The 19,612-nt window shown below is 41.4% G+C and overlaps 1 protein-coding gene across 2 annotated transcripts in view; it reads right to left on the reverse strand.

The window, feature by feature from the left end:
• The window catches only part of LOC124133836 (glucose-6-phosphate 1-dehydrogenase-like), a 59,849-nt gene that overhangs the window by 20,520 nt on the left and 19,717 nt on the right, over nt 1-19,612 (reverse strand). For both annotated transcript variants that reach the window (XM_046498400.2, XM_046498401.2), the window contains exons 6-11: nt 17,279-17,404; nt 16,680-16,773; nt 14,923-15,049; nt 13,334-13,423; nt 11,466-11,674; nt 9,040-9,209 (exon numbers count right to left, since the gene is read on the reverse strand). In XM_046498400.2, coding sequence (XP_046354356.1) covers nt 9,040-9,209; nt 11,466-11,674; nt 13,334-13,423; nt 14,923-15,049; nt 16,680-16,773; nt 17,279-17,404 — 816 coding nt within the window. The remainder of the gene's footprint in view (nt 1-9,039; nt 9,210-11,465; nt 11,675-13,333; nt 13,424-14,922; nt 15,050-16,679; nt 16,774-17,278; nt 17,405-19,612) is intronic.

Raw genomic sequence — 19,612 nt, forward strand, 5'->3', positions numbered from 1 at the left:
GAAAGGGATGCAACTCTGATTTAACATTGTTGACGTAAATATTCCTTACAGTGATATCATCTATCAACTAAAAATGTAGCAAAGATGTCCCATGTTGAACAGAGCTCAAAATTATAGCTTGACTGCCAGTACACAGTAAACATTGCAGGAGGACCCATTTGGCTTGTAAGTTTGTTCATTTAGAAATTTCAAAATGTGTATTTCTATGAAGAATAGACCATATGGTTCAGCAAGATCATATTGATATGCATTAATTAGAAAAGAGTCTTGTTACACCCTAAATTCAGACCAGTTCTAACACTGCCCAGGTCATTGGGCTCATAACAAGGTACACAAATATGTCATGGCTGCGGGGTTTTTTTATGAGTCAGTGACTTTTGACTTTCATGTTTTATAACGACTGAAAGACACTCATAATTACCACCATGTTAGTCTTCATACAGAGTACTGGGATCTATTCTGCCCTGGAACCTCCACAGGATCTATAATGTCCACACACATCTACTGAACCATATCAGGATCTATTCTGCCCTGGGACTTCCACAGGATCTATAATGTCCACACACATCTACTGAACCATATCAGGATCTATTCTGCCCTAGAACTTGCTCAGGATCTATACTGTCCACACACATTTACTGAACCATATCAGGATCTATTCTGCCCTAGAACTTGCTCAGGATCTACACTGTCCACACACATCTACTGAGCCACATCAGGATCTATTCTGCCCTAGAACTTGCTCAGGATCTATAATGTCCACACACATCTACTGAGCCACATCAGGATCTATTCTGCCCTGGAACTTGCACAAGATCTACAATGTCCACACACATCTACTGAACCATATCAGGATCTATTCTGCCCTGGGACTTCCACATCTACTATAATGTCCACACACATCTACTGAGCCACATCAGGATCTATTCTGCCCTGGAACTTGCACAAGATCTACAATGTCCACACACATCTACTGAACCATATCAGGATCTATTCTGCCCTGGGACTTCCACAGGATCTATACTGTCCACACACATCTACTGAACCATATCAGGATCTATTCTGCCCTGGGACTTCCACAGGATCTATACTGTCCACACACATCTACTGAACCATATCAGGATCTATTCTGCCCTAGAACTTGCTCAGGATCTATAATGCCCAGACATATCTACTGAACCATATCAGGAGTGAGAGAGTATAGATCAACTCTTCTTGTAGTGATATTCAAGCTATATTCAGGGATGCTAGGTAACCTGAAAAATTACTAGACCGAGTAGTGATAAGATATAACGACTCTTCTATTAAAGCCTTAAATTCTACCAGCCATTAGGGCATCTTTAACACAAGACAAAGTGACTCATGCTAGCGGCCTTGCGCCAAGCTGTATCCATATACCAGTAGTGAGTTCAAATTTAATGTCGCATCAGCATTATTTCAGCCACATAGCGAGTATTATCATTATGGCAAGGGACACATCAGGATAAAATATGGCCACAACATTGTAAGCCCAAGGCTAGTGAATATGTCTCCCAGAAGCTAGCTATGTCACTTAGAGCACAATTGGTGTCTACCTATGCATATTCTTCAATTCTTGTACCCATTTGGGGAATTGAACCTGGATCTTTGTCACGACATTAGTAATCAAATATGGCACTAGCAGATTAACAGTTGGTAAATCATCCTACCGGGTACCCATTCACTACTGGAACATCAGCACAACACAAATACAAACAATGATAGCCAACCACCTCAGTCATTCCAAGATTGAAAACATTAATATCACACAATCTGCCCAGGACTTAAATGTACCTTTCACTGTGCATGTGACAGCAGAATATACTATTATTTAGAAAGGTAAACAAGGTTGCACTGAACACTGTCCACTTCATTATGAAGCGACCGCCTCCGTGGTCTAGTGGCAGAGCGTCCGCCCGGAGAGCGGAAAGTCCGGGGTTTGATCCCCGGCCGTGTCATACCAAAAGATGTTAAAAGATAGTACTTGTTGTTACCCTGTCTGGGGCTCGTCATAAAGGGGCTAAAACAAGGATTGGTCGGCTCAGTATACTGTGTTTGAGTGGGGTATTCATGTTAAACTGCGGCATGGTATCTCAGTGTGCTAGCACTATAAATCGGCATCAGTCCGGAATGCACGTCGCTATGTAAGTGCAATAATCTTACACGACGTCCTTAATCTGGACACAACGTTTAACCCCATTTCACCTCACCTCATCATGAGTGAGTGAGTGAGTTGGGTTTAACGCCGCTTTTAACAGTATTCCAGTTATATCACGGCGTGTCAGCTTAATGTGGGAGGAAAGCCTCAAGTGATGCAGGTCTCAGATGTTTACCACTTCGGTGAAACCCACAAGCACGGGTATGGTGCTGACAAACCTAGAAACATAATTGGGGCGAACCGGGATTCGAACCCACAATCATAGGTTTCTGGCGTGCCCAAGGGACGCAACTCTGCACAGCGAATCGCGGCGCCTTAGACGACTGGGCCACCCGTGCCCCCCACCTCATCATGAAGCTCATGGGTTTCACCAGAGTGGTAAACATATCAGACTTGTATCACCTCGGGCTTTCCTCAGTATGGGTGTCAGTACTAGGGGTGAACGATACATCGGTGCACCGGCACATCATGAGTTTTTATACAATACACGACACATTTTTTACTAAATCGATACAGGATAATAAACTAGCTAAAATATATTACTTACCATGCTTACTACTCGTTTCATAACCCCCCTGCACTTTTGTTAGTCAAATATCTCAAAATATGTTGTAATTAGCGTTTCAAATTCACAACTTGAAATAGCCGCTACAAATGTGTCTACAGCTAGCTTTCCCTTTTGAAGCTACCCCGAAATATTTGTAGTCATTAAGATTATCTGCATATCGCGATTTGTATTGTGACTTATGAACATATCGTGACCTTGCTGTATCGTTTCTTCCCTTGTCAGTGTGTTGTCCCCAAAGTACTGTCCAGTGACCCAACCTTGTACAATATGGTGTGGAGCTCTCAGGCTGACATTGGCTTGACCTTCAATTCGACACTGCCAGACAAGAGGCCTATCAGGGAAGTGCAAAGTGAATCGTAGCCTCATGAAACGTTTGCATTAATATGATTCAGAGTTTCAGTCGACTCAATCAATTCTGTACTCTTGTTGTTGACTGAAGACGCCAAGAACAGGGGTCGACTGTAAACGTTTTGGAATTTTTGGTATGTGTTCCATAATCTGCTAATCACAGACTGCGAAATATTGAATGTATTGGCCACTGCACGCCGACTTCGGACAGTTTCCAGCATGTCAATAGCCCATAGATGCTCCATGCGTTGCAGACACCACATCGCACGTTCATACACAAACAATGAATGAAATCAAGTAAATCACAACTGTATGAAAAAGACCCAATAAGATTGACAGAAATGGTGGTCCAAAGAGATTAACCAACCTTAATTGAAAGTGTCAAAACCCGGAATGACACCCTACGCAAGTGTGTGATTCTACTGCATGTGGCACCTGCAAACTATAGTTGAGGTGAAATTGGGTTTAAGGTCACGTCCAAGATTATTGCACTTATATAACGACGTGCATACACGTGTGTGTGTGTGTGTGTGTGTGGCTGCTTGTACTAGTCCGGACTGATGCCGATTTATAGTGCTAGCTCACTGAGATACCATGCCGCAGTTTAACATGAATACCCCACTCAGACACAGTATACTGACTCCGAGCCGACCAGTCCTTGTTTTAGCCCCTTAATGCTGAGTGCCAGACAGGGTAACAACAAGTACCATCTTTTAATGTCTTTTGGTATGACGCGGCCGGGGCTCGAACCCCGGACCTTCCGCTCTCCGGGCGGACGCTCTACCACTGGACCACGGAGGCGGCCTGCAAACCTATAAGATGTGTTGTGGTGCAAAGTTTTAGAGACATAAACATTCTTGCATAGGATGATGTCGTCAATACTTATCGTTGTTCTAATACATGGTATTAACATTTATATTTCATGATTCATTTGATTTAAGAGTATGTCCTCTTCCGAATGTGTTGCCTTCATTCAACACAGACAATGCATTCAATAATGTTCAATGCACAGATATTCTGTTAAATATAGTGAGTGAGTGAAAGGTAAATGAAGTTTTATGTGACATTTTGTTCAATCCTTTTCCAGCAATATCATAGCAGCCGATTAAAAGTCAAACCGGGGCCACGCAAACCACTCTGTCATACCATGACCAATGTCGTGGTGGTGACACAGAGTCAACCTGGTAGCCACCAAACCTAGTTTTAATTAGCTATCATGACAAGCAAGGGGTACAGGGGACATATTACCATCTGTATTACCCACTGGGCCACGATACATCAAATCAGCTTGTAGTTCAATTTTCTATCAAGCATGTCCTTTTCATCTGAGACGGAACAGGTTTCATTAAAAATGTAATACCATTTCAATTAAACAACTTTTAATTATCGCAGCATATGTTGAGATACTCCACACGAGGAATGTTCACTGAGATCAATTCCACATCAATTCACTAAACACGTGTTGGCAGTTGGCTGACTAATACTGCTACAGTAGAGGTAGACTAAATGGGATGCACAGCTGTAGAAACTAAAAAATGTAGTCCTCTAGTCCTTTTTATGATAACATTTAGCAAAAACCTTTAAAAAAGGCAAATTTCTACTAGGCGTCATGATACCTTAACTATTGGGCAGTTTGGAAAGGACTACAGGACTAGTGCCATTTTCTACACTCTACACTCTACGCCTGATGAAGTTCATGCACTTTGAGTTATCTCAACAAATAGAGTGCCCTAAATATCACGTATTGCCCATAGAGTTAGAAATAGCCAAGATCATATATACACTAGTGCAAATACCACTCCAAGAGCACTAATGTATTGTTCCCATTCATTGGAATCTTATTGTGAAACAAGGTCGGAATGATGTCACACTAGAAACGATGTCATAGCAGAAGATTGCTGACGTCTGTGGTTTGACAATTGTGGTTTTCTAAGACGGCGGTCTTAATCAGTGCATGCTTCTAAAAGGGAGCTCAAAAGATAAAGAAAATGTGGGTAGTAAAGAAATCATTACACTCACATGTGTGTCTCATTTACGAAACTCGTGTAAGAATTCATATTGCTCTCGCTCAGGAAATGCAAGAATTCTGACACTCGTTTTGTGAAATCAGTATGACACACATGCTTGTATAATAATTTCCCTGTATGTCCTAATATTCATACACCAACATCAGTCATCATATATGGCATCCAATCAAATTAGTGATCATGTCTTTGCTCATGCTATCAGGCTCCAACTGCACATGCAAATATATATCTGTTGTCACTATCTTCCCTCGGCAAGAGAGACTGCCAAGGCAAACAATCGTGTAGTTTGCATCATTTGATGGGGATGTGCACGACTCACAGTGAGTCTCTTCTGCGCATGAGGCGTCTCCCACATGATTAAAGGTAGGAGGAGAGCTTGAGGATGCCACCTTGGACTTGCACATACACACATACACACTAATACTTCTGTGAGTATCGGCTAATAAGGACTTTTACCAAGACGGACTTTTAAGTGTTGAATAAGTTGAACAATAGATAACAACTAATTATTTTATTATCTTGACAACTAGTCATCTGTGGTTGACGGTCAAGAGGACTTCTGTTGAAAATTCTGAAGATTACATTTGCGTGATTGCAGCCAACATACAGGATTTGTCAGTGATGTAATAGAGGTAGAGGATTTGTAAGAATTATAGGTTTCTGGCGTAACCAATTGGAAGACACATTGCACAACGCATTTGTGCCACCTGTGCCCTCAAATCTTGTCAGACAAATCAGTGGTTGAATTACTTATCAATGTTCCACACTGTGAGTGTGAGGGTACGATGATCAACCCAATCACCAAGTCTAACAACTGATCCAAGTTATTCACCTGTTACCAAGAGCCATAAGATGTACTGATCTTGTTATGGAAGAAATTCAATGCATGCTATGGTTCTAGGTTATCATTCATGCACTATCTAATCAAATCTAGTGAGCACTACTACAAATACTGCAAACATCAGCAAAATAGCATGTTACAAAACAAATCACATTCACATCTTTAAAAACATTCTTATAAAAGTTGACCCGTGAAGATTCGGGGTAGAATAAGTCTTCAGCATCCCATGCTTGCCGTAAAAGGCAACTATGCTTTTCGTAAGAGGCGACTAACAGGATCGGGTGGTCAGGCTCACTGACTTGCTTGATGCATGTCATCGTATCCCAATTGCTTGGATCGATGCTCATGATGTCAATCACTAGACTGTCTGGTCCAGACTCGATTATTTGCAGACCATCGTCAAATTATTGCTGAGCAGAGCGTTTAACAACAAACAAGGACATTGAAACTTCAATTTTCCTATATTTTGGTCTCCATAGCACCTGTTACTGACAGCGACACCATTTATGTACACCGTGTCCTTCGATAATACCATATAATGACATGTATGTTAATACCATATAATGACATGTATGTATATACCATCCCATATTGAACATGTTTCACCGACATCATAACTCATAATTTACATGCACACCTTGCATAACTGTCAGTTCAGTCGATGACACTATGTTGTTCACGAACAGGGACATAAAAATTAGGGCAGGGATGTGGCCAAATTTTCCACCCTGGTACCTGACCCCCTATTACCTGACCCCCTATTACCCGACCATACTCGGGTACCCGCTGTAGGACTGAGTTCGATACAAAAAGTCCAACTGGGAATAGTTTTACCAGACCCCTGGGAAAAACTATTTAGATACATGTATAAAACAATCTGATCATCTCTACACTGTAGTTGACTAAAGCCTTATGTTTACTCAAACACATAAGTCAGAAGGAATGCATGCATAGTCAGAAAGTAATGTGGACTTCAGCGACTTGTAGCGTATTGTCATTAATCTATGAGTCTGGGTAGTCCTGTGGGTACCCAGGTCTTACTCAGGACCCATCTGACCCCAGTACCCGAGTCACCCGTCCCAGTGCTAATAAGAATGACCATTAATTAACTGACACTGCAATGATGAACACAATAACGGTAACTATACAAAACAAAACACATCAACAAACAGAAGCCAGATATGTGCAAAAATAAAGGAACTTCAGGGGTTAAAATAACAGGAAACGGTCCCTTATTCAAGATGGAAAAAACTTTATTACTTATAATTCCATTTAATTTCAGAGTGAGGGAGTGAATAAGGTTAATGCCACAGCAGTCTGAAGAATATATCCAATCTGGATATGATACACCAGCTGCCCACAGTATGATAACTGATCTGAGTGAGTGAGTTGGGTTTAACGCCGCTTTTAACAGTATTCCAGTTATATCACTGCAGGTCAGCTTAATGTGGGAGGAAAGCCCGAAGTGATGCAGGTCTCAGACGTTTACCACTTTGTTGAAACCCATGAGCACAGGTATGGTGCTGACAAACCTAGAAACATAATCGGGGCCAACCGGGATTCGAACCCACAATCATAGGTTTCTGGCGTGCCCAAGGGACGCAACTCTGCACAACGAATCGCGGCGCCTTAGACGACTGGGCCACCCGTGCCCCCCGGAACTGATCTGAGCCAATGTGGTAATAATGCCAGGTCAAAAACCAACCTTCTCTCCTGATCACCCATTTAAGTACAATTAATGCATAGCAGCAATTGTGGCCACATTCTTCTGTTTTTTGGCAGGGGGTTAGCCTGGCGGTTCAAGCGTTCATTCGTCATGCGGATGGCCTGGGTTCAATTCCCCACAGAGTGAGGGAGTGAGTGAGTATGGTTTTACGCCGCTTTTAGCAATATTCCAGCAATATCACGGCGGGGGACACCAGAAAATGGGCTTCACACATTGTACCCATGTCGGGAATCGAACCCGGGTCTTCGGCGTGACGAGCAAACGCTTTAACCACTAGGCTACCCGACCGCCCTCCCCACAGAGTACAATGTGTGAAGCTCATTACAATATGCCCGCCATGATATTGCTGTAATATTGCTAAAAGTGTTAAACCACACACACTGACTCACTCACTGTTATGTCTCAATGAGTGAGTGAGTGAGTGAGTATGGTTTTATGCCGCTTTTAGCAATATTCCAGCAATATCACAGCAGGGGACACCAGAAATGGGCTTCACACATTGTACCCATGTCGGGAATCGAACCCGGGTCTTCGGCGTGACGAGCAAACGCTTTAACAACTAGGCTACCCGACCGCCCTCCCCACAGAGTACAATGTGTGAAGCTCATTACAATATGCCTGCCATGATATTGCTGTAATATTGCTAAAAGTGTTAAACCACACACACTGACTCACTCACTGTTATGTCTCAATGAGTGAGTGAGTGAGTGAGTATGGTTTTATGCCGCTTTTAGCAATATTCCAGCAATATCACAGCAGGGGACACCAGAAATGGGCTTCACACATTGTACCCATGTCGGGAATCGAACCCGGGTCTTTGGCGTGTCAAGCGAACGCTTTAACCACTAGGCTACCCGACCGCCCTATGTCTCAATGACAGGCATTGATATGGATAGCCTATTCAATGCAGGAATCTCCCAATTTATACACAGGTGAATGCTATTGAATACATTTTGAGCCAAGGACCTACTCGCCAATTCTAGAACGCATGTCCACCTGCCAATGTTATAAACCCCTGACGACAAACTCACAATGTGTTAGTGAAAAGCAATGGACGGTTATCAGCTACGAAGTACAAGCACAAAACTCAGAAATAAGCTCCACCATACTTTTAACTACTCAATAACAACACTTATTCCTCATGTTCAATTTGCTGGATACAAATATTTGTCCATAATCAAAGTCTCCATGGGAAAGGCTGTAAATTCACAGCCTCAGTCATCAACCAGGGTTCCAAGGGATCAGACAGAACCCTAAGTATGGAGATGGATCCACATTGTTTCAGATGCTGCTACAAGACGTGTATGTACGTGGAGTTTATTTCTGTGTTGTATCAACCAGGGTAACACTGACCTGCCATAGACGTAGGGAATTGGTTTTGGTTTTTCCTTGTCCACCTGGTGCAGTAGCGGTGTGAAGATCCTCCACGCCTCCAACAGCTCGTCAGATCGGACAAAGTGGATCTGAGACCCCATGAAGACATCCAGGATTAGACGCTCGTAGGCATCAGGGAGCTTTACGTCCTGAAAATGCAAGTGCAATTATAGATTACTTGGAGGAACAGTCCACAAAAGACCACAAATTCAATTCATACTGGATATTTGTTTCATTCTGTTTTTCTATGCTGTATACTATCGGGGTAAAAGACAAGTTTGCGTGGCCGGTATCACAAGAGGAAGGGAGGGGTGAGGGTGACTGTAACCTGTACGTCTACAGTAGTCTACCCAATAAACTACCCAGCTAAGGGAATAGGAATCAAAACGTTGCTAAATGAAACTAAGCAATCATTCACCTGATGAAGGAGTAAGCATTGTGTTCCTCATAATAAAGAAGTTGACATCCATAAATTCGCTTCCTTATGAGAAAATGTTTTCAGAAAATACACATATTAAAATATAACTAAGCACTGCACATCTTCTATTAGCATGGACACCATTCCCCAAATTTGAAAAGAATCCAACCAGTAGTTTTCAAGTTATTGGTCGCACAAAGGTTTAAACAATAAAAAAAATTAACTTCTTTTTAAAAAAAGAAAAGAAAACTGTATTTTTTCAGAAAATCCAAATGTTGAAATCAAACTTCCCTCTGCACCTCTCCTATTGGCATAGAAAGTGTACACCAAGTTTGAAAGGAACATATCAAGTAGTTTTCAAGTCATAGGGCGCACACAAAAATGTCATCGGAAGGACGGATTGTCAGACGGAATTCCTTGGAAAAAACTATATACCCCTGCCCTTTAAGGTTGGGGGTATAATAAACCATAATAAAGTTGTTTTCCAATAAATTTGTATGTTTTACTTATTTACTTACAATCTTCTAAAGTTCTTTTCAAAGAAAGATATATTAGGCAATAATAGATTATCATCACCGTCCGACCCACAATTAAACCCCCCTTGGCAAAATAATTTTATTTGCTGATTGAAATGTTTAGAGCAGTGTAAAGACATCAGCTGTCAAACAGCTATTTCATATTTACGACATGCCGTAAACTAGTCTACAACTGACTCTATCGTCTGCTTGCATTCAGCTGTCAAGATGGTGCTCGCTATTTTGAAAATACGAGAGGGTGTGCAAACCATTAAAGAGAGGTACGCCTGTCCTTTGCCAGAGTCTATGACTCATGGAAATCTTCAACGAAAATAGGTTTGACACAGATACATCCGTCTGCTACTGTTGAAATCAATGTTTATTTATTATCTTTGTCATTTCAGTTATCTATTGTTCCTACCAAGGTGTCCAGTCTTCAAACTTATGACTTTAATAGAAAATAGAAAATAGAAAATAAAATAGAAAAAATAAAAAGCCTCCCTCCCCACTTTCGAAAATAAAAGCAGATGAGTATTTAGCAAATAATTTATTTTGGCCTTATAGATTTTAGATGATCTGCAGGATTTCTGCAGGATTTCTGCAGAAACAAGGACAAATCTACATGAAGCAGACAGTGAGTGGATATTTCATAATGACATTCTCTTTATCCTTGGGCAGGAATATCGGCCTCTGAACAGGTCCAGACAAATCCCTGCATAGAATACTGGAGACCCACTTCTCTCCAGAATCCCTGTGAGGTCTTGAAATAGGAAAGTGTTTGCAACAGATGCAAAAACAGATACAACCTGCTTTTACCTTGATTGTCCAAAGGTTTCTCATGAAATAAACATCAAGAATATCTAAGACTAATTTACACATGCATGATATTTTCAATATGGCTGCTGTGGTATCCATGTTGAAAATCAAATTTAACCCCATTTAGTGATGCCATTTCTGAAATCCTACATGGAAGGATGAATAGGATACTAGTCAATACAGATAAATATATGTGGTTACCATATTTGCCATAATAAGTACCCTGGGTGAAAAAAAGAAACGAAAAGTGAAAAAGACAAAACTTACTCAAACCAGTTAAAGTTGTCAGAAATTGAGAAAATCAGAACATTGTTCAAATGTTGATGAAACAAAACAAAAACATTTTAGACAATATTTACAAGGCAATCATCACCTTCTACACTGCTGTTTAAAAAAAAAAAAATCTGTAATAGACACGACAGAAAATAAAAACTGTCATATAAATGTACAGGCTAAGTATTGGACGCTGACAAAGATTATTTACAGATTGATCTCCAAGTTGGTCAGGGGGAGCTTAAGGCAACAGGGCAATTGATAAGGCAAATACGGTACCTACAAATGAACTAAAACATGTTCTGAATGTTCTCAGTCATAGCAATACAACATGGAAGTACATGCAAGTCACATGGGATTAACTAAAGAAGTTTCAAACTCACCTTGTAGCGGCTTCCATAGGACAGGTCCAGTTCCGATTCTTCACACTCAATAGCCATACCAGGAGTTTTGGTCATCATCTTCAAGTACACCGCCTCATTGGGCTGGACGCGGATCACCAGCTCATTGCGCTTCACCTCACCAGAAGGGAAGATATCACCAGCCACATCACGGAACTGTACACGCACCTCGGCCTTCCGTTCATTTAGGGCTGCATTAGAAACAGGTTGTCAGATACCAGAACATCTTACTTGCAACTGTTGTGAGTGAGTGAGTAATTGTTGCTTTAAGAGGCTTCAGCAATATTCCAGCTATTCCGGGGGACCAGGTGGCCCAGTTGTGATTCGCCGTTATTCGCTGTGCAGATTTGCGACGCTTGGGCACGCCAGAAACCTATGATTGTGGGTTCGAGTCCTGGTTCGCCCCGATTATGTTTCTAGGTTTGTCAGCACCATACCCGTGCTCGTGGGTTTCACCGAAGTGGTAAACGTCTGAGACCTGCATCACTTGAGGCTTTCCTCCCACATTAAGCTGACACGCCGTGATATAACTGGAATACTGTTAAAAGCGGCGTTAAACCCAACTCACTCACTCACTCCAGATATTCGCAGCTAGGCAACTGTTATGATGCGTATTATCATGATTATACTAAACTGATGTGTTGATGGACTAGTGTTGGTCCCTAAGGTAGACTAGGCATGATAAAGACCCTTTTGGGCCAGCAAGGACTCCATCATTTAACAATTGGGCATAACTTATAGAAATGGTTATGAAAGCTCTCTGATACTTATAAAGGTGGAAACTAGACTTTGTTCCTTCTAACATGTATAACGCATATGGCTATAATGTACTTAAAGGTTGGTTATAAAGGTTTTCAAGAAACTTTTGTAAAATTTTAACTTTAACAAGCGTTTGAACAAGCTGATTTTTTGTAAATACACAAACTAATATATGGTAAAAAAATATTTTTGGTATCAGGCTTGCTTAAAGATAGGTTTTCTTTGGAATTGGAAAAAATCAGCCTTTTATACTCATATTAGCCATTTTTGTTTACTTGATCAAGTACAAAACTTGCAAGTGTAAGAAATATAAACAAGCTAGAGTTGTCAGCAATTTAAAGAAGAGGTTACATATGTACATTGAGCTATCAGTTGCTGAATACTAAAATCCACTTTCCAAAACTGAAGATTCCTTTGATGTCCAATAAACAATAGGACTGATGCAGCCATTTTTCTAGCCTTTGTCATATTAAATGTACGCAGTTGTTTACATTATTATAAGTATGTCAAAATGGACGATCTGAATTGTTTTCCTCTTTTCTATGGCAGACCAGGAGAACCGGTTCTGTGCCTGTTTGTTTGTTGTTTAATGCTGCACTCAGCAATATTCCAGCTACATGACGGAGGTCTGTAAATAATCGAGTCTGACCAGACAATCCAGTGATTGACATCATGAGCATCGATCCACGCAATTGGGATTGGTGACATGCATCAACCAACTCAGCGAGCCTGACCACCCTGAACCCACAATCATAGGTTTCTGGCATTCCCAAGGGACGCAACTCTGCACAGCAAATCGCGGCGCCTTAGACGACTGGGCCACCCGTGCCCCCCCTGTGCCTGTGAGGAATTCACTTGTCCACCTTGTAGGACTACTCTACTGGTACTATGACGCGTTTATACCCTTAAATGGCCCTCAGCTCCTTTCAGGCAATAAATCAAAGTAGCTCCAGCGATCACTTTCACTTTCCCAACCAATTTTACTAATGAACTGTATGGTGGAAAATAAAATAGTCCAATTGACATGTTAATGGGTAAATGATGGCATGCAACAATGTACACATTTATTGATTTAGTTTTGAATTGCTTACCTTTGCCACAGCGGAGTATGAATGGCACACCGTCCCACCTTTCATTCCTCACAAACATCACAGCAGTGGCAAATGTGGGGGTCACTGAACCTGAAGCCATAAAATGGTCGCATCACTGGACATATACTTCATGGTCAACACACCATAGATCACAGCTTCTTATTTGTTCACAAGAAGAGGGTTGGAAATTCATTACTTTCGGAAACGATGTAGGCTTTCTGTGGACAAATGCCAAAAGGGCAATTGATTTTAGTTCAGGGTCATTGACTCCGAGTCCCCTGTCAATATGAAGTATCCGTGGTCTAGTGGTAGAGCGTCCGCCCGGAGAGTGGAAGGTCCGGGGTTCGATCCCCAACCGCATCATACCAAAAGACGTTAAAAGATGGTACTTGTTGTTACCCTGTCTGGCGCTCGGCATTAAGGGGCTTAAACAAGGACTGGTCGGCTCGGAGTCAGTATACTGTGTCTGAGTGGGGTATTCATGTTAAACTGCGGCATGGTATCTCAGTGAGCTAGCACTATAAATCGGCATCAGTCCGGACTAGTACAAGCAGCCACACACACACACACACACACACGTCGCTATATAAGTGCAATAATCTTGGACGTGACGTTAAACCCAATTTCACCTCACCTCAATATGAAGTATTGATAGCTAGTGCCCATGTTATAATTGAGGTATACACTTGTAGCATCTGATTCTGGAGTATATTAAACTCATAAGAGTACTGATTTTACACTATTATACTCACTATACTATGCTACAGATGCCATATCAATGATATTCAAATACACTGGTAAATCATAGTGTTCTGCAGTTATTTGCAAAATATCTAATTCTGATCCTGTATCATAAAAATTGGCTTCAAATAATGGTTACAGGTATTCCTGTCAAAGCACATCTATCCAGTGTAGTTTCAGACATAAGCATGTACCATGTAAGTCACACCCTGTACATCTGTATTAGTGGTCACGAACATCTTCATCGAATACTTGACACAGAAGGCTCAGACATTCTTGTCCCATGACAGACACATGACCATCTCTAACACTGAATGTCAGCATCTACATCCCTCTTCACCAACCTTAGGGGGGCGGTCGAGTAGCCTAGTGGTTAAAGCGTTTGCTCGTCATGCACAAAAACTAATAAATATAACTGTGTAATTCCTTTTAACAAAGTTGCTGATGCTGCTTTTAGCAATAATTACTTATTACTTTAAGGGGCAGTGGGGTAGCCTAGTGGTTTAAGCGTTCGCTCATCACGCTGAAGACTCTGGTTCGATTCCCGACATGGGTACAATGTGTGAAGCCCATTTCTGGTGTCCCCCGCCGTGATATTGCTGGAATATTGCTCAAAGCGGCGTAAAAAAATACTCACTCACTCACCAACCTTATGCTTCCAGACTAGCATTGAATATGTCTATTATCTTCAGCACTCACATCTGATGGGGGGAAAGCAGCAAGGGATCCTTGTCTGGATGTATCCTGTCAGTTCTATTCTATTCTGTCTCAAACCATTAACACTACGCATGAACTTTAAGCCTGAGCAGCTAATCTGTCCTGCTGCACACTGACTGGAATGTACCTACCCTTGGGGACGGTGGGATCATCTAGGTATCCATCCTTCTCATCTCCCTTGCCATCCGTCTTGCCCACATACTGGCCGAGCACCACCTCATCCATCTTCACCGGCTGGATGCTTCGTAACACCTTGACCTATACAATAAAGGGGCAACATCAACGATATATTACATATTTCAAAGAAACTAATGTGTTGACAAATTCTGAAAATTCAAAAATAAGCACTCACATAAAAAAGTTATCAGAAGATGGAACATTATCCCTGCTGGATGCAAAGCTTTGTGAAGAAACATTGAAACATTTTCACATTTGATTCTTAAGGAGCTCAACCTTTAACACACAGTGATACCTTGTTGACCCCACTGATATATAATTTAGGATGACGAAATTAAACCCATTGGCTGAATCCTCATCTATTCTGTAACATTGAAGTCTTTGATAGTGAGTGAGTGAGTGAATATGGTTTTACGCCGCTTTTAGCAATATTCCAGCAATATCACGGCGGGGGGACACCAGAAATGGGCTTCACATGTTGAACCCATGTCGGGAATCGAACCCGGGTCTTAGGCGTGACAAGCGAACGCTTTAACCACTAGGCTACCCGACCGCCCCGAAGTCTTTGATAAGCATTTAGAAATAGGGAGAAAATGAATACATGACACTTTTTTTATGGATAGTAACTTCTTTTATTCTTTACACGACGTTACAGAGCTACTTCTATCGGGTGATGAAGGAGCAAGAAGTAGCTCTGAAACGTCTTATAAACAATAAAGAAGTTGCTATCCATAAAAAAAGTGTCATGTATTCATGTGTAACATTGGTGCAACACTATCAAACTACAGATAGCTTGACTCATACTTGATTGTTGTTTAACCAGCACTCAGCAATATTGCAGCTATATGACAGCGGTCTGGACATCATGGACATCAAACTACACAATTGGGATACAATGACATGCTTCAATCAAGTCAGTGAGCCTGATGACCTGATCCCATTAGTAACCCCTCAGAACAAGCATAGGTTGCTGAAGACCTATTCTAATCTGGATCTTCACAGGGGGAGTTCACTTTAAGTCACTTCACATTTATTTCATCCTAATTCTGAAGGTACGAGAGGCGTTCAATAAGTTTTGCAACTTCAATATAAGACCAAGTCGCAGAATATCTTTTGCACTTTTATTTTTCAATATAATCTCCATTCACCTCAATACATTTATTCCATTTGTCCTTCAAGCTTTTAAGACCATTTTTATAGAAATCCTCAGATTGGCCCTCTAACCACGCCTCTGTGGCAGCCTTTATTTCCTCTTCATCCTGGAAGCGTCTTCCATGTAGGGCAGATTTCATTTGCCAGAACAGGAAATAGTCCCTAGGGCCTAAGTCTTTAACTGTTCGAATCCACATTCACATATGGCGGCCTGTGCAATCCTCGACTTGTGAACCCAAACTTTATTACAGCGTGTTGTTCATGTTTGAGAGAATCCATGATTGTGACCACACCTAGGTGAATGAAGCAACCACATCTAACTTATTGTTGTGTCTGGAACTTGTTATGACATGTGTCAACCTGATGTTATGACTAGTGTCACATCTGCCACAAGCTGACATTGTTTGTGTAAACACAAATGCCCAAGTTGCAAAACTTATTGAACGCCCCCTGTATGTAATACCTATAATTCATTCAATCTACTACCCATTTAAGTCTTGACTGTGCACTTAATATACCAGCATACCTCAACACATCACACATCATTGCTAACACCTACCTTCTCATTTCGGATGTCTTCAGCTCCTGTTGAAGGTGGCTTCTCCATGGCAACCAGTGTCAGGATCTGGAGCAAGTGGTTCTGCATCACATCTCTGTCAAGGGTAGTAAAAAACCAAATCACACAAAATGTACACAAAATACTATAGAAACAATATTTCTGAAAGTTTGTATATCACAGGGTTTGATATGGCCAATGGTCAGCATGTCCACAACTTGTGAAAATCTTGAATTACCAGTCTTTTTCCATAAAAATGTTATGTTAAATAAACCACAAGTCTGACATGAGTAACTGGACATTGTGTGCGTACACGTGCGTGCGTATGTGTGCATGAGTGTTTGTGTGTTTTGTTGTTTAATGCCGCACTCAGCAATGTTTTCCATTACCATATCTGCCTGTTTGGGCCAGACAATCCAGTGATTGACATCACGATACGATGATCATGGGATACGATGAGATACATCAACCAAGTCGATTCCCGATTCCATTAGTCGTCTCATACGACAAGCATATAGTCGCCTCTAAAAGGCCAGCATGGGTTGCTGAAGATCTATTCTAACCCAGATCTTCACGGGTGAAATATATGGTATCAATCATACCTGATGATGCCGAACTGGTCAAAATATCCGCCTCTTCCCTGAGTGCCAAATGGCTCCTTGAAACTGATGACAACGCTGGCAATACTGTCCCGGTTCCAGATGGGGCTGAAGATGCGGTTCGCAAATCTACAAAACAGTATTCATGTCAGTCATATAGAAGTAGTTGTACAGTGACACTGTAGCTCACCTGAATATATGTCAACAGTTTTATATGTGAACAAAGACCAACACTTGACAAAAAGTTCCAGCATTGATATTCAAGTATTTTTTGCATTGGACTACAAACTAAACTCTAATAATTTGAACAAAACATGATGTTATCATAAGAAGGAGCATACATGCTGAAGTTCAAGACTTTCAGTCTGCCAAGTTTACAGAGTCGAATATGTTGGTTGGTTGGTTTGTTGTTTAACGCCGCACTCCAGCAATATTCCAGCTATATGAAGGCGGTCTGTAAATAATCGAGTCTGGACCACACAATCCAGTGATTCATATCATGAGCATCGATCCCGTTAGTCGCCTTTTACGACAAGCATTGTCACCTTTTACGGCAAGCATGGGTTGCTGAAGACCTATTCTACCCCGTAATCTTCACGGGTCGAGTCGAATATGTAATATGAGATCAGATCATCTTGACTTGACAACACTGTCTTGTTTGAAACGAATGCAAGTGATGGAATCTGATTGGTCCATAAGAGTGGCTTAGAAGGGACATAACTTGTAATAACCACTGGTGGCGCTACGATCGAGCCCAGGTATTCCAGCCAAGTTCTGCAAGGGTGGAAACTGGACTTTTAAAGTCAGTTAACTCTCTTGCCTCGGGAAGATGTATAAAATACTGCAAACACCTGAACCTGTGTGATGAATGCCACAAAGTTTGTTGTTTAATACCACACTCAGCAATATTCCAGCTGTATGACGGCGGTCTGGAAATAATGGAGTCTGGACCAGACAATCCAGTGATTGATATCATGTGCAACAATCCACACCATCGAGATATGATGACACAAATCTTAACCCGATCCATTTGGTCACCTCTTAAGATCATCATAGGCTTCTCTGAACCAGGGCCCGATTCCTCAAAGTTATCTTAGCGATAAGGTGATTGTAACTGCCATACTTTAACACAGGCTTACAACAATCTTGCATGAGTGAGTGAGTACGGTTTTACGCCGCTTTTAGCAATATTCCAGCAATATCACGGCGGGGGACACCAGAAATGCGCTTCACACATTGTACCCATGTCGGGAATCGAACCCAGGTCTTCGGCATGACGAGCGAACGCTTTAAGCACTAGGCTACCCGACCGCCCCCAATCTTGCATGACAAACAGGTCCCTGTTCTAACCAAGAATACCCAAGAGAATTTAAGATTATGGCTCAAGTGTTAAAGGTCGAGTTTTGTTCGCATGTTTGCCACACTCAGCAATATTCCAGCTATATGACGGCGGTCTGTAAATAATTGAGTCTGGACCACACAATCCAGTGATTGACATCATGAACATCCGATCCCATTAGTCGCCTCTTACGACAAGCATAGTCGCATGTTATGACAAGCATAGGTTGCTGAAGTCCTATTCTACCCCGGATCTTCACAGGTCTCATAGTAATTAGAAGTAAAATTTGAAACACATGTACCAAATCACATTACATTAGTACAGAAACAAGAGTTTGCCACTAACGTGGCTATATCCCCCACCCCTGTTGCAGAATTTATGACATAATTAAATCTAAACAAACACTAACCTTTTTTAACCGAGGTGGAACTTGTCATGGAAATTGTAAAAAAAAGAAGAGTTTGGAACTTAAGTCCATCTTGTTGCCATAGAAACATTAAAAAAAGTTTTTCTTAAATTTCTAAATAGCAAAAGGTACCAGTTCAGCATGTACCTGACAAACCTGCAAAGTTTGATGAAAAAATATTGAATGGTTTATGAGTTATTCTCCGGAAACGAACCCTATCCTCACAGAACCTAAGTCCATCTTGTTGCAATGGAAACGTCAAAAATAAAAATTTCTAAATAGCAAAAGGCACCAGTTCAGCATGTACTTGACAGACCTGCAAAGTTTCATGAAAAAATATTGAATGGTTTCTGAGTTCTGCTCCGGAAACGAAACGTGACGGATGGACGGACGCGGGGGATAATAACTTATTAATGTCCTTAAATAGGCAGCAGCAATATTGAAAATCAGATTTAAAATTCTCTAACAAAGGGTTTCATAATGGGTTGAAACTTGCATGTCAAGTTTGGTACAGAGGTTTGTGAAACATATAATTGATGACTGGTGACAGACAGTTCAAGCCACGACATAGGCCCATTTGACTCTCAGTCAG

This window comes from Haliotis rufescens, unplaced genomic scaffold (genome assembly GCF_023055435.1).
Source record: "Haliotis rufescens isolate VD_foot unplaced genomic scaffold, xgHalRufe1.0.p SCAF_16, whole genome shotgun sequence".
In the NCBI taxonomy this organism is placed as follows: domain Eukaryota; kingdom Metazoa; phylum Mollusca; class Gastropoda; order Lepetellida; family Haliotidae; genus Haliotis; species Haliotis rufescens.